At 42.9% G+C, this 22,749-nt stretch overlaps 1 protein-coding gene across 1 annotated transcript; it reads left to right on the forward strand.

Moving 5' to 3' along the window:
* Nucleotides 1-1,040: 1,040 nt before the first annotated feature.
* On the forward strand, nt 1,041-22,677 carry LOC146190846 (uncharacterized). Its single transcript, XM_084601219.1, has 18 exons — nt 1,041-1,448; nt 1,594-1,720; nt 2,738-2,908; nt 4,115-4,353; nt 4,513-4,617; nt 5,337-5,456; nt 7,219-7,278; nt 7,344-7,479; nt 8,787-9,013; nt 10,170-10,352; nt 11,680-11,735; nt 11,803-11,971; nt 14,669-14,779; nt 15,163-15,306; nt 16,688-16,897; nt 19,653-19,855; nt 21,678-21,782; nt 22,181-22,677. The coding sequence occupies exons 1-18, from the start codon at nt 1,284-1,286 to the stop codon at nt 22,329-22,331; spliced, it is 2,682 nt and encodes an 893-aa protein (XP_084457345.1). The 5' UTR covers nt 1,041-1,283; the 3' UTR covers nt 22,332-22,677.
* Nucleotides 22,678-22,749: the final 72 nt, after the last annotated feature.

The following is a 22,749-nucleotide window of genomic DNA, read 5'->3' on the forward strand; positions in this document are numbered from 1 at the left end:
AAGCCTTCTCAGTGCTTATAAAGTTGTTTTCTGCTTATTGGCTGAGTTATACTGATTGCTTAAAATGGAATAATAACGACTGCCGCACAGGTGAAGAAATAAAAAGGTAATGGACGAGATAAGGAAAGGAGCAGAGGAGAAAACTGAACAAAGAAAAAGGAGAAAAAAAAAAGCAAGCAGCGGTTCAATGGCGCAGCAAGAAAACATCACCAACGGGATGAGGTCTAAGGAAGGAAATAAAAGAAAAAGACTATCAACGGGGAAAAGAAATGCAAGAATAGGCCGCAACCAACTAGGCAAACAGAGAACCCTTTTATGAAAGCTATGACGAAACTGCGTTTCAAGAGGTAGCCATAGCTTTAGAATCCACATTATTCGCACACGTGATAGTGAAATATTAAGCGGTATCGGTAGCAACCTTGCTGGTGAACAATGCGTAATGTGGCGTAAAGTTCAGTTTTTAACTATGCTAACTAATTATACTGTAGTTAATTTCGACGCGTAATTAGTAAAACGCTTAGTTAGTCATGTGTTCAACACCAGCTTAGGATAGTACACCAGCATGTATTGCTTGTTTCTAAGCAGCCTAAGTCGCCCGTATTCAGTGTTTGCATTGTTTTCAGAATTATCTCCGTCTTCGCCCTCATCTGATTGGTGGAAACACCGGAACCGGACGAAGTGAATGCGTATCGCCATTCCCGGTTTCTTTCAGCTGGGTCCTTTTACCCCTCAATGTTTGAGAAGACTGTCTCTTCAAGCTCGGCCCATCGTCGACACGCTCCTTCGACGGCTTCGTCATGATATGCTTACATGAATTTCGCTGATATACATTCCAGCTCAGAGTAGGATGACCACTTGAGTGCAGTGTCAAGCATAACGGTTAGGCCGTGAACGCCCGATAGTTCGCACCTTGCACTGCCTTGCACGCACAAATTTCGCGCCTAGCCCGGCTAATACCTGTAGCGCCACCACTTGGTTACTTGTCGAAGGCTGAAATGAAACTTACTTACAGCGCCCTCTCTCCTTCTAGCAAAAATATTATTGTGTGTGTGCAGGCTGTCAAAACCAAAATGTTTCTCGGGAGGGACTGTGGCGGTTCTGTTTGAACTACTGCTGCTTGATTCGGGATGTCTGGGAAATTTAGGGAAATGATCGAGAAGTACAGCAGAACTGCACACAATAATGCTTACTGCTCCCAAAGGTTTACCTTCACGTAGTGCGCGTTGTACTCGACTTATTTACAACAGCCGATGCCGGTGTAACGGAGCTCGCACAGACAGCCGATGGGTTACAAGTATGACGCTCTCCGGAGCGATCTTCTTGAAATGGGCTACTCGGAAGCTTTCAGCGTCGAGTCTGCACCGCTGGTGGCTCGTCTGTGGTCGGACCTCTGTGGTTACCAGGAGCAATGCGTGGATGCGAAGACGACTCTGCGGAGAACGATGCTGGTAATCATTTCTTTATCTCTCTCAGAAGTTGAGAGAGGTTGAGTTTGTTGCTAGCTACAGGTGAGGTTAGCCTTTCAGACCTCTCTCGCTCTCTCAGGCTCGATACGTGTTAGTGTCTGTGCTAACAGCCTGTAATCTCCAACAGGAAATGCAGGAAAAAGAGGCTTTGGCTGAGTCATATCGAAAGGAAAATGCCAAAGCACTCGCCGAGCTGAATCGCCTGCACACCTGCATTATGCAAATGAAAGAGAAACACACAGAGAAACTGAAAGGTGAGGCCCGAATTCGCGATCTTATTTCCGAATTAAGTTGGCCGTTACAAATGGTGCGTGCAGAAATTACATCATAGCCATTGCGCCGTCATAAATTAGGTGTTTGTTTAACAAGCACTAGACATATAATTTTGTTACACTACTGTCACTGGCAGCCTTCGTCTCTAATCGTTACTTATCGAAAATAATTTCTTCTATGTAGTATTACATTGCACTGGCATGCTTATTGGTGCTGATAACAGAACATCTTGTCTATCATATTCTATTTGATTTTGTGCAGAATGACGCGCAATTCAGCATTGCTGCAAATAAAAGCAAGGGTTTAAGTCTTAGTTGAATTATCTTACACATAATGTGGTATCTTATGACTGTGTGCTGATGCATATGTATCTGATGATAGATACCCAGAATGAGGAATTAGGGATTCAGCGAGTAGCTCAGTGCACGTATATGAATGAGGATGTACTACAAGGGTAGCCACTAACAGTAGCCATGGCTTGTAGCATCATACCCTTAAGGAGGAGCTTAAGTGTCCACCAAATTTTTGCTCGCATAGAATTGTTCACTGACTGTAGCTCTTCTCTGCTAACTCTTGTACTTCCCCTTCCAGCCTGAAGATTTAGAGGGCATGAAGTTTGTAATAAATGACTGCATACATTTATAAACTATAGGCACTAAACTATAGGCAACATAGTCAACTGTCTATAGATAGTCAGTATCCTTGTGCATGTACTTACTGTCTATATTTATTCAAATCGGGCTAAAAGCTGTTAACTTTGTGCTATATAATTTGTTTTCTAAATGGCTGATAGGTGCACTGTACATAGGTATCATCTCTCTTACAGTGTAAATTATGCTCATTTGGTATAGCTGGAAAGCCATCTTTGTTTTGACCTGTGCATGCCATAGTTGCGAGTCTTATTCCAAGCCGCACAAAAGCAGGACTTCACTTCTAAGCAAAATGTGAATGCTGTCAACTTGTGTCATAACCTGCGTGCATCATATTTGCAACTTCAGATTTGGAGGACAGGCTTCGTGAAGCTGAAGACTACAGAAAGAAGTTTGAGTTTGTGAGAACTGACTGCGCAAACAAGATAAAGCACCTGGAGAAGGAAGTGCAGATGAAATCTGAGAGGATTTTGCAACTGCAGTCAGCGCTATCACCGCAAGCAGTCATTCATGTCACAGGTTTGGCAGATGCCTCTGTCTGAATTTTAGCTTTATGTATGCTGTGCAAGTGTGAAGCTTCTTTCATAGATTTGATGCTCCTAGAAAAAGAAAATAAATTTTCTTTATTTTATTATTATTATTATTTTTACAGCCTACTGATGTAAAATGCCGTGAATCTCAGGAGAGTTTATTTCACGATAAGTTCGCTTTTACTATCTGCAGACTTAGAAATGACATGGCAGTTTTTGAAGGTTTAATGATAATAGTGGGATACAAATTAAAAAAAAAAAAGCAGTTGGTAGCAATGGGCCATGGTCCTGTTCTCTTGTGTTGCTGCACTAATCAATTACTGTACTAAACAAAATTAGCTTTTAAATATTTGACTACCTAACAAGCCAGAGGCATCAAAATTCCAGTGCGTATAATTTAGTCTGGTGGTTAGCTTTTTTGTTTAGGTCACAAAAGTATCTTTAAAAGCAAACTATTTTTTTTTCGCTGAGAGATAGACTTAAGCTGTATCCGACTGTAGCTAAATAGCTAACATTTTTCTTTTTGACATTAGTTATTGAAGGCACTGGGAGTTTCAAGTCATACAGTTGTGAAACTTTTTTAGTTATGTATTTATTATTACTTTTCTTAACAGCTTGAAGTTGTGGCTCTTTTCTTCGTTCCTTAAAAACTGAGGCCTGTCTGTTTGTAGTACAGTAGGACATTGATGAGCACCTTTGTCGCGTAAGTTTCTATGTGGAAACTCTCTGCACAACCAGCTCTCCACCAGGTTCTTCACTGCAGCATGCTAAAGTTGTTCTCTGGGTTGTCCATCAGATTCCTTTTGTCACAAGCAAAACGTCTAATAGTGTTGTAAGTTTATTTGCATTGCCAAGTGCTTGTTATACTAATCTTGATAGCTACCAGCAACCATTGATGACAGTTTACAGATGCATAGATAACCATCAAATTCGAAGTCAAAGTCAAAGTGGCATCATATAAATAGCATTAGGCATTCAACATATGTTCTTTGGAATCTATTTGTTATGAAGGCCTCTGTAAAAAATTTCATACATAGACATATTGAACATGATTTCTATGAGTACTTGCATAATGGGCATGTTTAATTTGCTATAGTATTTCTAGCTGCAAGCATGTTACTGGTCCATGTGACAAGGTCAGTGGATAATATAAGCTGGTACAGATGTGCTCTCTGCATACTGTACTTTTTCACAGACACTGCAAAGGCACCTGCATCCCATCGAACCCAAGGCATCGAGATGACTTCTCTGCTGCCAAAGCAGCATGGACTAGCCCCACGAAAGCCAGGAGCGGCAACATCAATGCGGGATGCTCAGGAGATCGACATAATTCGAATGGCTGATACACGAATTCACCAACTTCAGCATGAGCGACGCGATCTCAAGGAAAGTCTGTACCAGGCGAGGGCATCGGTGGACTTGCTGCAGCAGCGAGTGAGTTGGAATCAAGCGGGACATAATGAACTCATTGTTTACTTTTATGACAGTGGCATCTGAGCACTATTTTGCCTTTCCTTCAACCTTTCTCTCTCATTCTCCAAAAAAATTTGTGGTTGCAAGGGCTGGTCTCACAGGTCTTTTGTATTGTTGCAGGTTGAAGTACGGGACTCTGAAATTGAGCGCTTGACGAGGCTTTTGAGGGATGGCCTTCCACACAATGCACTACAGGCTGGATGCAGTTGTGGCCACCAGCCACAGGTACTGTATACTATCATAAATGCGAAATCTTGTTAATGTTTTTGGAGGTGTAGGTGGCGTGTAAAGTACAGCAGAGCAGAGGTCTGTGAACAAATTTAGATATTCTGAGGAACCGTGACAGTGGTAGCTAAAACGCATTGTAACAATGGACTAATTCTTCATTAGCATCCACCTAAACGCAGCCAAACAGCTACAAAGGAAAGCTGTGCAGTTTTCTCAGAAGCTTTGTAGGTAAAGGAAAACTTCCTGATCCAAGATTCGAACCTGGGACTATCGCCTGTCTCAGGCGGTCGTTCTGCTAGCTGAGCTAACCATTCAGATCAGCAGATCAGGTAGCAGGGTAAGGGCAAATTGATTGATAACTGTACATGGGTATGGTGTTGGTCCAATGTTTAGGGGAATCCCCCTTACAGATCTACTGCACCTTGTGGGTAAGTGCTTTAGCATATGATAATCAGCAGAATTCTTAACAGTAAAATTAACGTAGAGTCACCAAAACCAATTTCTTTTGCACAGTTACACCATATTAGCATTATTAACCCTACAACCTCACCTTCTACTGTCTTTTACCTAAAAGTACAAATGTTTCTTAGCTCTGGCATGTGTTTAGATGGGTAAGGTAATGTTAGAAGTCCTTTGCAGTGAAAATAAGAAAGAAAATAAGCTCAGTTCTTGCAAAACATTTTTTCTATTTGTATCCTGCTTGATTATATGCACAGGAACAGGTACCGGCTCAAACAGGTGAAAATGAAAAGATTGCTGCGGCAGAACCGCATGTCACCGAACCTCAGAAGCGCGCCCCAGGCAAACAACCAATGAAGCAAGTCCGAAAGGTTAATGTAAGTTGTTTGAGTACTACTCTCTAGAATGTCCTTGTACCATTGTTTTGCTGCTAACATCTTTTTTACAAATATGATACCATAGTTGTGCATGGTTCCATTTGTTTTATCTACTACATATCATAGTCATATCATGCACATATCCATCTGTGTAATATCTTTAATACCCTTTCCCTCCCGCTGACGAGTATACTCGTCATTACATTCTGTACCTATATACCCAATGACGAATATAGTCGCCATGCACAAAATTTGCTCACGCAGTGAACCAATGACGACTATGCTCGTCCTATTGCATCTAGTTGCAGATTGTGACACTAGAGGGCCATACTTGACCACGCTTTTCTATTTGTGTGTCGCCTTTCGTCATATTCCCGCCTCTAACAGCAGTGCGTGAAAAATGGCTGCCCCTGTGCCGCACGTGAGTGAAAGCACACGCAAAAGAAAGTATTGTGACAACTCCTCATAAGATGATGATAGTTCTGTAGAGTTGTAGTCGGATATGGAAAGTGACGTGTTGTCATTTGAGGACTCGGATGATGACGATTCTGTGGATGGACCGGAAAATCAAATACCCGTCCACCTGCTCCACCGCCGCGTTCACCGTTCTCTCAAATGCCTGGGATAGCTGAAGTTCCACCTGACGCTGAAGATATAGTGGCGTGGTTTGAAATGTCTTTTGATGAGGAAAGCTTCAACATAATGCTTTTTCACAGAATATCGGTGTCTTGCAGTGAAGCCTTCTTTAAACATTTTGTTTATGGAATTTGTGCAATAAAGAATTTCTACCGCATCGAAAGAATGGTTCCGTTTTACTCAGAATAAAAAACTTTATGAAATTAGACAGAAAACATTTCCGCTATATTTGGAAAAATTTTCCTCCTTTTGCACGGGAGGGAAAGAGCTGTCAGGTCCACTAATATGTGTGTTTAGAGTAGCAATGAGTGCCTTTCCACCAACCGCACTAAAATTTATCATTTTCATGTGTGGTGCCGAGAAGACATACACCACAGTGCAAGATTCAATTAGGAAAAGGCGCAAAATTTGGCTGTTTCCATCACACCTTCAAAAAGCTACACATTAGTAAGATTTTTGGCTTCAGCTGTGGTAATACATAATTGACCGAACATAATTATGATACAACCTGGAATTCATGTCGTAACCAATGAGAGGGCGACCGTGTTTGCTGTTTATTGAGTTTACCGGTAGTTTATTATACACAGCAGTTAGGTACAAATACTTGGTACATATGGTCCCAAAGATAATTTTGAGAAAATTTCTAATCCTAAGCCCAGTAGGAACATGTTCGACTTGCAGAAGAAGAGTGATGATTGCAAGTGCATCACACAACAATGAGTAGTTGGTAAGGTGTGCGTGATTAGTAAAAGACATTTCATTAACATATGATCATAGTGGTTAATAAAGAAGGTCGTTGTTGGTTATGGTGTAGATTTGACTGCTCACATTGGTAAGGCTCTGCACTGGATCCTGCCACTATGCTCCCAAGTTTGGCCACTCTAAGACAATGACTATAAGGCTGAGCCTCTCTTGGTCCCCTTTCGTCTGCATGTTCAATGTTGCGCTTAAGAAAGAAATGCCATTATAATGGGAGGTGAGGGAATTTAGCATTGTCGGTGCATAGTCAGCTGCAGTGAAAGAGATGCTAATATCAGTTTTGCAGCTTTGCTAGGTTCTTTCCCTCTTCTCATTAGGGAGCTTAATTCACCCGTTTGTTTGGTGCGTCACCATGTGCATTGTGCAGCTCGGGCACTTGCATCGAAAGACTGACCCACGGGAGAGAGACCCCAAGCAGACAAAGAGTGTAAGTCCTCTACTGAATTGCACCGCTGGTGAAATACCTGATGTAAAAAATGTTTGTGGCTGCAGTTGCAGAAGCGGCCAGCGAGTGCCTCGAGGGGTGCCGACCGTCAGACGAAAGACGATTCTGTCGAAGAGCGGATACAGGTACTGCAGCAAGAAAAGGAGAGGCTGCAGGAAAGAGTAAAAGAACTGGCCAGTAATGGTTAGTACTGGCCACCATCAAGCCAAACATTGCCTCGTACTGTGTCTGTCAACTCTGTGCCGGTCAGTATGTGCAAGCTCAGCCAGTTTCATTCGGCCTATTTGTGCTGCTCAGCAGACTATGTTGTCTACATGGTGGGCATGAAGAAATTGTGGCTTCGCAGCTGCATTATATGCCCCTTTGCTATACAGTATTGCATGCTGAAAAACTGCAGATCGTCGAAATACATCTCGAGCTCTCCGCTATGTAGTGCACCATGGTTTGCAGAGTACAGTAGCCTCTTCGACATAAACTTATGTAGAATCACATAAACTGGACCACCTTTAGCTATGGTTTGTGCTCTTCAGGTCAGAATCACAGTAGAAACCTTTCTGAAAACTTGTGCTATAACTTATTTTCAAAACTCAAGGTGGAAGCCTACATAAAAATTACGTCCTTATGCAGTACTTCTGTAACTTGTTTGTGTGCCCCACCCTACGTGACAGCCTACCCGTATCGGTTGCTAAGTCACCTAACGGTTTTGCACGTTCCCTTCCCTGAAGTTTGTGGTACACTGTGGGTAGTTTTAATGCAGTAACTATTACCTGGCTTTTATTTAAAAGGGTATGAAGTTGATGGTTAATTTGGTGAGTACCAAGCAGAGGTAGCAGCCACACTACCAAGTTGTTACAAGTCATTATATTCAAGTTGACCAGCAGTGACAACAGCCAAGCAGGGTTGTTGGCAGTATTCAATTTAGCACTAGTACTGCTTTTGCAGAGAATTCAAATGCCTCAGCAAGAGGTCATACTATCTATAAACTCTTTTGCTATGACAACATGGACTGGCGCTTAATTTATTTACTGCATTTTACCATTTTGGCATAAATAGCAAGCTTTCCTTATATACCATTAAAATGAAAGGCCAGATTTTGAAATGATTTTTTTGATGTCGTTCTGAAGGTCTCGGAAGAGTGGAGAATTGGGTTTGTTGGTTTAGGATCATGCTGGAAACAGCGCTGACACAGGACAAAGCAAGGAACAGAACACAGCACCTGTGTCGTGTTCTTTGTTTCATCCGGTGTCAGCACTGTTTCCTCCATGATTCTGAAAGTCACTCTATGTTTAGGACAGACAGAGGCATGTTGCTGTCAGCCTGAATAGTTTGAAAATGTGTCATTTATTGTTTACAAGAAAAATATATGACACTTATACCACTAATTGCAAGTCTTGCACCAAATGCTTTTGAAGACTGCATCATTGGCAGGCTCTCAACAATGTGCCTTTTTGTCGAGCGTAACATGTATCACTTGGCTGTTGCTTTTCCAGAGCGGCAGCTTCTCCTCGAGATACAGGGGCTGCTGGCCAGCAAGGGCAAAGGCCAATCTAATTCCTCTGACAGCAGTGGTGCTGAGCTGCGTGCATTGCAGAGGGAGAGAGACCACTACAAGGAAGAGCTGATGAGGTTGCATCAGGCACTCAAGTCTGGCAACACGCGACCCAACCTTGCCTCATCGAGCAGCAGTGAAGGAGGTGGTAGCCATGTGGGCTCCAAGGTATGCGTTTGCTCTCTTTGCTTGGTTACTTCTAAGTATGCGGTATGCATTGGGCACTGTACGCTTTGCAGATTTGTACACATATGTTCCTTCCCGAGGCTGTTGAACATTACCTTAGTCATCAATATGCAGAAGACTAAGGTAATGTTCAACAGCCTCGGGAAGGAACAGCAGTTTACATTAGGTAGCGAAATACTGGAAATAGTAGGCGAATATGTCTACTTAGGACAGGTAGTAACCGCAGATCCAGACCATGAAAAGGAAATATCAAGAAGAATAAGATTGGGATGGAGCGCATTTGGCAAGCACTCGCAGATTATGACTAGCAGCTTACCGGTATCGCTCAAGAGGAAAGTGTACAACAGTTGCATCTTGCCTGTACTCACCTATGGGGCTGAAACGTGGAGGCTAACCAAGAGAGTTCTACTTAAGTTGAGGACAACCCAGAGGGCTATGGAACGAAAAATGGTAGGGGTAACATTAAGAGATAGAAAGCGTGCAGAGTGGGTCAGAGAAATAACTCAAGTTAATGACATTCTAGTGGAAATTAAGAAGAAGAAATGGACATGGGCAGGACATGTAGTGCGAAGAGAGGATAACCGATGGTCGCTGAGGGTAACAAACTGGATTCCAAGGGAAGGAAAGCGTAGCAGGGGGAGGCAGAAAGTTAGGTGGGCGGATGAGATTAAGAAGTTCGCAGGGGTCAAGTGGATGCAGCTAGCACAGAACCGGGTTAAGTGGAGAAATATGGGAGAGGCCTTCGCCCTGCAGTGGGTATAATCAGGCTGATGATGATGATGATGATGACACATATGAAGCTATACAATCGCAGTGTAGCTGTGTTAAGATGCATTCACTGTCTGTCATGATCAGCAAGTGGCTCTTTTAACCACAGACATAATGGTGTGCTCTGGTTAGAGGTAAGTTCTCTAATTATGCTTTAGTTCCCTTGAGCACGGAATGACTAGCTGTTCAGGCAGGTATTGGGGCTTCACCTTGTTAATTGCCGCCCGACATGGCACAGATCAGGATCGATAGTATGTTCAACTACTTTCCTTTTTTTTGGCCTCAACAGTAATTATAATGCGCTCATTGAAGCCGACATGCATGGCAAAAGTGGTGTCGTCATTGACAGCAAGTTGCAAACGCATTGCAGGCAAGCCAGCCGCCCTGTCCAGAAGACGATCAGCTGCTGAGTCGGCTAGAGCTGCTTCAGAGAGAAGTCGACAAGCTGACCGCCAGGGTGGAGAACATTTCCAAGCAACGTGACCAGCTGCTTGTTGAAAGGGAGGGCCTGACACATCAGATTGGAGCACTCACGGAAAAGCTTAAGGATAAGGTCAGCATCTCTGTTTGTGTCCACTTGTTTTTCAAGCCTTCTTCACTTTGTTTGATTTTTCATTTTAGCTTTCTTAATTTAATTTTTCCTCGTTGCTGCCTGAAAAAACACACACACACAAAAAAGTGACACTGCCATGCATCAATTACACTACGAAACGAATTAATATTATCAACCTGAGTGCAGTCTATGTGACCGCGAAGTGTAGATGTACAGCAGTTTATGTGTGCTTATGATTAAATTAAAATTTGTCTTGATTCGTGGCTGAAACCCATCCATTCTAGGGTGGTAGGAAATGACTGCTGTCAGCATTAGTTAGCTGCACTAAACTGGGTGTTATTTGTGCCTGTTCTCTTCTCTTATGCCTATTTTAGTTTTGAAAAATATGAAGCTAATACCAAATTTGTTGCAAAGGTTGCTTTGAGTGCACTTAAAAGCATTTTTTTTTTCTGTAATTTTGGAACGTGGTTAGGGTCAAAGGCTGGATACTGCTTCAGCTGCTAGCTGACTTAGCAATGATACGTCTTTTGAAGACAATCATTAGTATTGCCACCAGGCTTACCAGAGCGGTGGCCTTGTGGAAGAGCATCCGCCTCGCGTTCGGGAAGTACCAGGTTCGATTCCTGGTGCTGCTGGGCACCCACCGGTTCTCAATGGGTACAAGATTTCCCTCGGCCTGGTGCTTGGCTCATTTGGGGTGAAATGCTTGGGAAAAGGTTCATGGCCCAAATAGTTGCGCCGATGGGACTGTGACCTGTTCCGCCATCAAACAACCATAAGTCCACTTTGTGCGGCAGAAGCCCACATGTGGCCCCTTTAACTGGAGTGGTGGCCTTGAGGAAGAGCATCCGCCTCGCATTCGGGAGATACCAGGTTCGATCACCGGTGCCGCCGGGTGCCCTACGGCTTCCAATGGGTACAAGACTTCCCCTAGCCTGGTTCTCGGCTCTCCATAGGGTGAAATGCTTGGTAAAAGGGGCCATGAACCAAAAATGTTGGTTCAATATTTTTTTTTTGGAAGGGAGGAAGTGATGCCACTTGGCTTACTGGCTGGCTGAAAAACAAGAAGGAGCTCTCGCAGTTGGGTGCTATGAGCGCTGACCACAGTCTCTAACTGAGCTTTCTCTACTTGGATATTTGTGACATCTTTATGTATGAATAGTTGCCCCTCAGGTCTAATTACTTTGCAATGACAAAAAATGCATTTGCTGCTGCGCCTGGAAACAAAGTTGAAAAGTCGTGCGAAAGAGATTGCAGCCAGCGGCAAATTCTATCCCCTCTGGTTGTTAACACGGGCACTGTGGTTCTTTGTGTTTTCCTGCTGTAGGACAAGCATGCACAGGCAGCACATTTCACATGCCGGGTTACGGAGTCGCACATTGAGTAAGTCGCATCCACTCTGTCGCAGCATGGGTGGGAAAGTAAGGAGATGTTGTTTACTTTTGCGCAGCCGGCTCCAGGACAGCCTCCAAAGCAAGGAGGGTGAGGCAGTGAGGCTGGCCTGTCGAGTGAAAGAGTTGGAAGCTGACGCTGCATCAGCAGCAGATTCCCATTCTCGGCTTCTTCAAGAGAACCAGAGGTTACATGAGAACCTCACTCTGGTGGCCAAAGAGCACAAGGTCAGTTGCAATTCATCAGGAGCTAGTTATGCATATTAACAAAATAGCATTAAAGACCACATTTATCAGAAAATCTAGCATTGGCGTTGGCATTGTCGACACTGTAAGCAAAAAAAAAAAAAAAGTTCAACGCTGCTGAACAGAATGTGGAGCGAAAGCTTTGACTGTGGCCGACTGAGCATTGCATCGAACACAACCAGTGCTCCGTTGAACGCATCAAAGTTCACAGTCATTTTAGGTGGTGGTGATAAAGGCGTTTATTGCATCTAAATATGGGGGACACTTAAGTGCCGCCATTAAAGGGTATGACGCCATAGCGTAGGCTACCCAGCCCTCATATAAAGCCCCGCTTTAACCAAGCCATATGAACGTGCCTTGGTGACCTATAAGGGTAATGTGAAGCAGGGTCCTAGTAGGCTAATTCTGACATAAACGTCCCATGTGAAACGAGAGACCCAAGTTGGCAGCTCGTGCCACTGTGCCACGCCGATGGTTTGAAAACCTACAGTAGTTTAGCTTTCGCTACAAAATTGTTGTCATGCCTCGGGTAAGTGGTAGTTAGCAGGTGACATGGCAGCCAGGCAGTCATTGGTTAGCGGGCTGGGTCACATTCTTTGAGGGGAGAATTAGATGTAATCAAACCCTGGGTCTTTCGATGACAAGTGTAGACACACCACTCCTAGGCCACGCAGGCACTTCCGTACAGCTTGTTTAATGCAGTTCTCCATACAGTCGATCCCAGATATCTCGAATTATACTTATATTGAACTCTGTGAATTTCCCCTTGAAAACCGCATGCAAAAGTATAGTACTGGTGTTTGCGTTTATCAAACTCTCGTTCAAAAGAAATTCGGTATATCTAACTGCGTATTGTGCTCCTGCAAGGGACGCTTCTCCTAATGATGCTATCATGATCACTTTTCGGAACGAGGTGAATGTTGAGTCTGATTGAAAGTGCGTTTTGGTCTGGGGATTTGTTTTAAATGTCACACCGCTATCATGCGGAGAAGCTGAAATTCGGTGCACTGGTTGCACAGTGAAGCCAGCCTGGATGACCGAAGGCTAGTGGCGGACCTCGCGTCAATTTTTCCGCTGCTGAAGGAGATGAATAAATGAAGTTTATCCTGTTTTCACTGCATTATAGCATTTATAGTGTACCGGTAATAAAATCACTCTTCTCATGATCAGTGGTGGCTTTTTCCAAAGCACCATCCCCATCGGCTTTGATGTCAACACCAATGACAATGGTGCTTGTTTCACGTGGCGTGGCATGTGAGGTGCGAGCAGCGTGAGCCCCAGAACTCCGATATGTCCCTACCAAAAATTTGGTTCCTTACTTTAAATAAACAAACATCTTCTAGCAGCTCAAAGCCCTTTGGTCTTTATTGGTGCTGTGATGGCTCCATTATGCGGCTCCAGTGAAAAGTGTTTGGCTTAAAGACATTTGACCAAAACTTCCTCTGTTCCAAATCAAATGTTTTTGTGCACCAAAAATTGCTATGAATTGAATTTTTCTGTAAACAGTAAAGCAAACAAAAGCTGGTTATCCTTTCCAGGTTTTCGAACCACACATACACGCGGCAACATTTGCAACTTTGTTTCTTTCTACCCGAGTTGCAGATTGGAATTGCCTATCAAAATTCTTCATTGCCATTGTCTGTTCATTCATCCTTCGCAGTAAATGCTGCTAATTATCTGTTGACGCGTTAGCACAGGGCTACCGAGTCACATTTTGCAATTGCTCCGTATGTATAGTACCCCTCACGCGGTATTTAATTCAATCAAATAAAAAAATTACCCTTGACTCCATGAAGATACTTGCCTCTTTTCTATCTCTGACGAAGGTAGATGAGATTCCTTGTATTATTCAAACGACAGTCTTACATGCAGCATAATGTGAGTAATAGTAGCATGAATAGCAGCTTTTGTTGCTGCTTGGCAGGACAAGGGGAAGGGCGTCCAGGCAGTGCACGCTCTTTGCCGTTATTTGAGCGCCAGCGGACTTGATTCACGTTTGTAAAGCAAGCTGCTGTGTCTGTATATATATTTCATATGCCTTCTCCCACATCGTCACCCATCATGACCTTCTTTCTTCTCTCCTTCCCCTTCCCCAGTGCAGAGTAGCAGGCCAGATTTGAATTATTCGGGCCAACCTCTCTGCCTTTTCCTTTCAATAAATCCATCTATTGAACCTACACGTTCAAAGCTGGATGTAAAGTCGAGACCTTACAGTGCGTAACTCTAAATGCTTTACCTGCCATTAATTTATGCCTGTGTGCCCGCCGGGGTGGCGCAGTGGTTACGGCGCTCGACTACTGTTCCCAAGGACGCGGGATCGAATCCCGGCCTCGGCGGCCGCTTTTCTATGGAGGCGAAAAGCAAGGCGCCCATGTGCTGTGCGATGTCAGTGCACGTTAAAGAACCCCAGGTGGTCGAAATTTCCGGAGTCCTCCACTACGGCGTCTCTCATAGCCTGAGTTGCTTTGGGACGTTAAACCCCACAAACCAACCAAACCAACCAACCAATTTATGCCTGTGTAAGAAATTTGAATGGATGGTATGACTATAATCTGCTCAGGATTTTCATGGCCCTTCTGCGAGCAAATTAATTTTCTTGCCACTTATACGTGTTGCTCGCGAAAATGCGTGTGTGGATGACATTTGCTTCTGTGTTGTTGCTTCCTGCATTTTATACAGAACATGGCCACCGATTTGGAAAATGCTGTGCGGGAGAAGAAAGATCTTGAGCTTCAGATCCAGGAGTATGTGACCAAAGTGGCAAGAATTGAGGAGCTCCTGCGGACAAGGGTGAATAGCTGTGTAGAGCACCTTCATCAATAGTTGGTCGTCATGTGAGCTGTGAAGTTCGACAGACTCAAACAGAACCTGTTGTTAACACATCTTTATAAATAAAGGCTAACTTTCGCTTTGTTTGTATGGGCCACATTTTTTAACACACGCAGTGATGAGTGAGTAGAGTTTTATAGTGGCGTATTAGAGAATGTTTAGTAACTGTAGCATACTGTGTTTGCTGTTGCGTAGGGTTACTGCTGTTTCGGCTTTTTTTACTTTGAGCTTGTATATTTTTTAGGCTTATTTATTTTGTTAGACATCTAAACTTGTTATGGGACTGAGAGTTTGAGCTGAGAACAGCACTGCATTTTGTTTTTTTTTCCCCCTCTGTTGTATAGGATCAAGAAAGGGAAGACATTTTGGACCAGTACCGGTCGCTTATTTCGGCCAACGCTGATCTGCGGACTCAAACTGAGCAGAGCCAAAAGGAACACACTGACAGTGAAGCCACTTTGAACAGCCTCCGTCAGCAGCTGGCCAAGGTGAGTCTCACATATCGTAAGCTCATATTTTTTCTTTTGTCATGATGCACAGTATAATGTGCAAAAAAGAAGCAACCATCATCCAAGGTTATTATTTAGATTTGTTTCTGGGCTTTATATTTTTTTTCATATTTGGAGTAAAAATGATTTTGATAATAGGGGAGAAGTCGGGTTTTTCAAAGAAACATTCCTAACCAAAGTTCTTTGTTTTTTCTTTAGGGAGGGTTGGGGGGAGGTGAAGTTGACAAGCTGTATTAATTTATTTGGCTTTTTTGGGGGGCTGTTTTTTTCATGGTTGGGGAGATTGAAGTTCTGAAGAAAATATTCTGGAATTCCATATTTCTTTCATAATTCTCTGTCTGTCAGCCATCTCTTGCCTGCGCGCACACTGAGGAAGAATAGTTCTACGGGCAAAATTTTTGTAGTAATCGAGGGAAAATCAGGTTTTATCCAATATTTCGGGAACATGTTCGGAGTGCGAAGCCCTGGTATAAATTGAGTTTTACCCAAAAATGAGCAACCCTAGTTATATTGCATTTCATGCACAAAAATGAGTATTCTACCAACTGTTTCCTTGAATTTTCACATCTTCATTTATTTGCATATATTCAGTTCAGGTAATAAGTATAGTTATGACTATATAGTTCCGTTTTTGTAGATTCGGTAAAAGGTGGAAAGGGAGTGGTTGAAGATTGCATGTATTTAGGCATTTGGGGAGCTAAAAGCTCTCCAAGGTACCCAGAAGTTTTACAGAGCCCATCTTTAGAATATGTGATTTCTGGGGCAAGAAATGCCATGCATGTTTTAGTGCAAAAGCACTACTTCTCGGGGTAAATCAGAAAACCAAAGTTCGAGGCAAGCTTTTGGTCTCAACCTTTGCCCTCAACTTCTGATCCTAAAGTTACTTGCATTTTTTTTTTTTTTTTCTGCTAAAGATAACCAGGTAAACTATGACTAACTAGGGTTTTCGCATGTTGCAGAAGGTTTAGCCATGTGTGGCCTTGGTTTTACACGTATGTTAGTAGTACAAAAATATTGAGGGAGAATTGAGTTAGTCAGCAGTGTCCATCCAAGGACTGTCATAGCAAGGAGGTTCAGCAGACATTTTGATGAATAATCAACGTTTCCTCATTGTAGAGTTGGTATTGTGGGACTTAGAAGAGTTAACATATTTTTCACTTTAAATAATCTCCATTCTACTGGTGAATAAGTAAAAAGGTCATTGAAGCAGGCACCATCCTCCTCGAGGAAAAACAGTGATTTGATGCGCACGTTTCTCTTGTACAAGACACTGCATTGACCTGTTTTTCTTTTTTGTCTGAGGTTTCGGGATATGCGTTTCTACAAAATGCTTTCTTTTCTCATGGCTTCCTTCCTGCAGCACCTGAGCGTCACAGCCGAACAAGAACGGAAGCTGGCTTCACTTGGGGCAACCGTGGCAGCCCTACAGGAGTCACTGCAGCACAGCGCTGCTGAAGGAAACAGGCTTCAGGAAGAACTGCAGAAGAGCTCAGATTCACGTGCCAAGCTTGTCCAACAGCTGGAATCGCTTCAGGAGCAGCTCGCCAAGGAGCAAGCTGTCAACCACAAGGTAGTTCACGATCATTTGGAACATGCTACTCCACTGCAGTTCCGAGCAATTGCATTCCACATATTTGGAAAGAAGGAACAGCACTTTGCAATAATTGCATTAGCAATGAGGGAAGAGAGAATTTTTGTGTACCTTGTGGGGGATATCTAGGCCAACTAGGCACCCCGAATTTGAATTCTCCTATATTCATGTGTCTGATTTTATAGTATCTTTATTTTTAAACAAAACAGAAAGGTAAATCTTCAAGAAATTTGTTTGGCTAGCTATCTATATGCTGGCACATAATGAAAAGCTGTGCTCTGCACGTTAGTTGTCAGTTGACGGTCAGATCTGCACTGCAAGGAAATCATTTCTGCCTTCCTATGTTTCCTTCTTAAGTGCATTAATCTTAGAATTTACAAATGTTGAAGGAGCTGCATTCTGTTTGCGTTTATGCACACCGACCAGATAGCCAGGGTGCCACAGTTATATAAATGTGTTGTAGTTTGGTGCTAAATTCCCACTGTCTCTATGTGCTTGTGTATACTAAATAGTACAACAGTTAGATTGGCCATGTTACTGTAGGTCATGCTTATTAATTATGTTATTCCAGCTTGCTGCACCTTTCCATTCATTGAAATGGTTTGGCTTGATTTATATGGTTTAATGCCCCAAAAAAGAGAGACGTTGTAGTGGAGGGCTCCGGAAATTTCAACCACTTGGAGTTCTTTAACATGCACTGACATCGCACAGCACACAAGCGCCTTGCTTTTCGCCTCCGAAAAGTGGCTGCCGCGGCCAGGATTCGGTCCCACATCCTTGCCAAAGTAGTCGAGTACCGTAAACACAGCACCGCTGCTGTGGGGCTTCATTGAATTTGTGATGTACTGGTATATAGCAATTGGAATGTGTGCCATTATCCTGGTCATTGCATTTATGTGCACCGTTTAAGCTATATAACTAGCCCTGTGCTTCCTTCACTTTATTACGGCGAAAGTCTTTCTTGGCTCATGAGTAGCGTAGACATAGCACATCGGCAGTGTGTGTGACATAGCCTGTCATTCGAGCACTTCCATAAAAACTATCAATAGTTCATTGAATGGGTAATTAATACAGTAGTACCAAATTTGGAATCCAGTCAAATTAAAGTAGGGTCAATTCAATGGGGATCAAATTTGGATGCGCCAACCCCAAAATTTGGCTTGATCAGAATTTGACCAAAATCGACGGTTAACCTAATTTTGGTTAACCTAACAGAGAGATTCCACCTGCCTCTAAATTTGAGTGTACTAACAAAAAATTGCATGAACCGGAAACATATCAACGACCCAGATACAGTAAAACCTCGTTGATACACATTTTAAAAAATGCGGGGGAAAATGTATTATCCGAGAAGACGTATCATCCAAACTGCCCGATCTTGAAAAAATTAACTGCTGAATGAGGTACAAAAACTTTAAAATTGAGACTTTTGCTGCATAGAAGTGTAGATTATCATTTATAGACATCAGCTATGAGCAGCTTCTTTTTTAGCTCTCACAGAATTCAGTCTGTAAAAAATCCAATCCGTAGAAAGCAATGACAAGCCGGGATCGTTTCCTTGGTTGCTTCCGGGTGCTTCGCTCCCTTACACCATTGTCATGTGGAGAAGCCATCGGAATGGCTTACAGTAGCCACGTTTTTGCTCATGTTGGGTCCCCTAGACCTGGGCCGCTTGTATGCAAGTGAATAGTTGTTCTCGAATGGTTCACCTCTATGCCTCTAAGGCACCGCAAAGAAGCCACTGCATTTTTCCTTATGTCATTTCTGCGCGAACAGGCACCTTAAGCGTTAGCTTTCTTTAGTGCTTTGCCCCTTTGCATTTAGGCACCGCAGGAAAGCGGCCGTGGTGGACCATCGCTGCTGTTCAGTTCTCGATATTGCGAGTTCTTCATATTGCACACGTCCAGTTGATCATAAAATGTATTATATGACCGCAATTTGTCGAAATTGCAGACATAGTAACCAGGAAATCACTTTATCCATGAATGTATTAACTGGGAGAAAAATGGTGTAACTCTATGGGTAATGTTTACTGCCTATGATTTTGAGCATATGAAATGGGAAATCATATGAACTGGGAACGTATTAAAGAGGTTCTACTGTATATGCGAGCACAAATACATTCAATTATTCCTTTGTGGAACTGTCACAGGTAACATTAACAACAGATGCTTGGTTTGGGCTAGTTGGTAATCATTTCTTGAAATCGGAGCACAAAGACATGGATGACACAAATGTAATCAGGACAAGTACTAGCTTGTGATTTTATTTTGAAAAAAGCGCGTTTAGAAATTGTTACATTCGAGAAGGTTATCTCCTTTTTGTTTGTGTCCCTCTGGCACCGTGCCCATCTTATTTTCTTACTTTCCACGTCATGTTCTCTTCATTGTGCTCTTCTTTGCGCATGCTCACTGTCCGATAGAAATAAAGTTAACAAATTTGCACACGCTGAGTGCTTTGTGTTGACCATTTATTTTTTAATATGTCTGTGGAATAGCCAGAAATAGATAAAAGAATGGACAAGAATGTTGCCTCAGTAGAGTTAGTACTGAAGAACATCTTATGGGCAACCTGTCACCTCCTCAAACTTTCCGTTGTTGAAGCTGCTAAAGTTGCCTTCCGCATGCTGCTGCGTTCACATTCTGGCCTCTGTGAACGCCTGAACCATAGCCGGGAATTATATGTAAGGCCCACCATAACCATACTAATGATTGCTCACTTTTTATTCTTTCAGTTATCGGGGCAGTTGAGACGGCTAGAGGATGACCTTTCATTGGCGCGCACCGAGGCGGCCTCCGCTCGCTCCGACGCGACCAGTCTGGAGCGCCTGCTTGCTGCATCCCGTGAGCAGCGCTGTGAGACAGACACTGCCCTGCAGAGGCTTTCGGTCGAGATGGAGAACATGAAGGAGCAGCTGCAGGCGGGAGCTACGAGCAGGTATACCTGCGCAGTCACTGTTGCCTTGCCTTGCTCTCACGGAGCTGCAGCACAGCTGTACACACGGACACATAAAAAAGCATGCAAGCATATGCAAGCGTGCATATGCTGGCATAGAAGTAATGCAAAAGTGTTCAAATGGTGTGCCCAAGTTAAAGAATTGCGTTGTTCGACAACAGGTCAAGTTCTTTATGCCAGGACTGTATATTTCCAGTTTCCCAATTTTGTCCTGGCATGCCACCACTTTTGTCATCATTTCCATTGCTATAGAGAGAAACAGAAAAAGGGAAAGGCAGGGAGGCCAACTTGGTGACGCCCAGTTGTTCCCCCTACACGTGCGAAGGGGGAACAAGGGGAGAAAATGACGCGTAAAATCGTGTGGCTTTATTGTAATTGTGATAACAGATAGCAGTGTTCCTGAACTTGTGTTAACTATGAAAAATGACAATAGATTGCTAAGTGAGCGCTGTGTTTTACACTGTGCATAATGCTCCTGCATAGCACCAGTCAGTGCATTTTTTCGTCTGGAGAGATAAGCATAATCCTTCCACTGTGTTTGCACTATTTGCACTGTGTTTTTAAGGCAAAAGCCTTATATTGCTCATCAGTAACGAAACCCGGCATCGGGTATCCGGAAAAAGTGGTACCAAGGGCAACTTGACCTCATGACATCAGCAGCAGCGCCTAAGATAGCTAATACTGTGTCAAGTCTCTGTAGATTATAAAGAATGACAAGCCAGAAATATTTGTATTGACGACGAATTTCGCAGGAAGCTCCCTGTAAGCAACAAGAAGTGATTGAGCTGAAAAGAAAATTTGGTTAATATGGATAAGGTGACAAACGGAACAAGCATGTTGCCCCCAGGGCACAAAGGCTCGTTGATCCAAGCTGAATAAAGGTGTGCCTAGTGAATGCACGTATAGCAATTGAGAGAATAAGGCAAAGTAAGGAAACAAAAATCACGATGAGACATTCATGCTTTTGTATTCACAGCACATAGGCAGTCCCAAGTGCCCTCCATGACCTTTTATTACAAGAGGACCAATGGCCAAACTTGTACTACTTCTTCAATAAGCAGTTACAGTCTTGCCTTGTTAAAATGGACATTTTGGTTCCTGATCAAGACTGTCCCAAGACTGTCTATGAAGCGATTCGACCATAATAACGCTTCACGAAAAGAAAAAAATATATTAAAAATAGAAACTTGCTATGATTGAAGTCTGTTTTTTTGCATAGTGGTAGCTAGTGAAGAAGTTAGTTTTTGGGTCTACAAGCACATTACACCAGACACATCACTGCAATTGAAATAATGTGTTGCTTTAATGTGTCTAGTGGTTCTTGATAGCCTATTGGCATATCATAGCTAAATGAGTTAACTTCTAATACAACTGGTCACATGCATGACGTGAGCACTCAGTTGGCTGAAAGCGACTGAACTTTAGCATTCTACTTTGCACAAGGTGCCGAAGGAGTTTTCTTCACAACCATTCTTGTGACATGGAAAATGATAAGGTGCATACGCACTGTAAAGCATGAAACCACTAAATAAAAGGGTCGTCACTGGTCTGTATTAATGGTGGTTTTTTGAAGAGGCAAGACTGCGCTCTGTATGGAAAGCTCTCCAAACAAAAAGGGTCCACTATAAAAAAGTAGAGCCAAATGGAATTCCCTCGGTTCCAGATGCGTTCTTGGAAGCTGCAGTTGGTCTTTTTCAACAGTTCTTGTAGTGCTTTCTATGGCTGCATTTTACTTGCTTTTTCTTTTTTTTTACAGCATGCCACTACCCTGAGATTGAGATTGTTTTCTTTCACTAAATTTCAGGGCAGCACAAAATGAAGAAAACAACTTTCTTCGAAGCAAACTCTCAGAGTTTGAGCAAGCTGTGGAGCAACTGAAACAGCAAGTGGTCAATGAGCAATATGAAAGGTAATGAACTCACCTCTGATTGTGATGAAATCAGCAATCAGATTTAGTAGTTTTTACAAGCATAGAGGTTTACTGAATATTTTCTGTGCACGTTTTGGTCAACATAGTACATTGTGCATGATGCAACTAATTTTATTCTCACCACGGCATCACATGTCTGCCAGCTCATGCATGTGTGTGTGCTGCTGTCTTCATGTATCGTGGTTTTATGGCAACTTCCTCACTTTTATATTTATTTCCCATTATCGGCTCTGTGTTAGAAAAAATTCATGTGCCGTCATCTGGAACTGTTCCCCCCATGGCAAAGGAATGTAGTTCATGATGTTTCTGATATTAGGTGTTATACCACATTGGCACCACTGTCACAAGTGCTCAACATTTTGCATTTTCTCGTGCAGGGAAAAGTGCAAGGAAGAGCTGAGACAGCTGCAGCAGCAGTCAGCCAATGGGCTTCGTGGGAAACTCACGTTGCATGGTTTCACAGGTTCATTCCAGACGAGGCTTAATTTTAGCCCAGAAAACGGAAGAGGGGCACCGCCACCTCAGTAGTACACTCACTCACCATAGACAGCACGTCATATCATACTCCACTCAAGCAAGTATACTTAGTGCAGGCAGTCAGTGTGTATGTTGCATGCTCTTTGCATCAAAGCAACCATTTTCATTTGTACAAACATCATTGCTTTCATTTTACACTGCAACCATTATTTTTAAGTATGGTGGACACTTTCCAGAACTTTAGATGCATTACATGCCTCATTATATTGTAATTCTCTTAGAACATAGTGTCATTTACGTCAGCCTTTTTGGCTCTTTTACAACTGAATAAATTTTTTATTCAATGTATGGTGCTGTGAGGGATGAATTCTGTGATAATGCAAAAATCTGTATTGCATTTTGCAGATGCAAGTTCAGCAATATGAATTCTATGCAAGTTTATACTAGCCATGATAGTATAGTGGAATAT

The sequence above is a fragment of the Amblyomma maculatum genome, chromosome 4, assembly GCF_055883805.1.
Source record: "Amblyomma maculatum isolate TAMU_Amacu chromosome 4, ASM5588380v1, whole genome shotgun sequence".
Taxonomy (NCBI): Eukaryota; Metazoa; Arthropoda; class Arachnida; order Ixodida; family Ixodidae; genus Amblyomma; species Amblyomma maculatum.

What these genes read in the sequence shown, in the direction of transcription:
- LOC146190846 (XM_084601219.1), top strand. Translation starts at nt 1,284, where the DNA reads ATGGGTTACAAGTATGACGCTCTCCGGAGCGATCTTCTTGAAATGGGC. An exon ending in AGCAGTCATTCATGTCACAG is followed by an intron (nt 2,909 to 4,114) that starts GTTTGGCAGATG and finishes ACTTTTTCACAG; the next exon opens with ACACTGCAAAGGCACCTGCA. An exon ending in CAGGCGGGAGCTACGAGCAG is followed by an intron (nt 19,856 to 21,677) that starts GTATACCTGCGC and finishes ACTAAATTTCAG; the next exon opens with GGCAGCACAAAATGAAGAAA.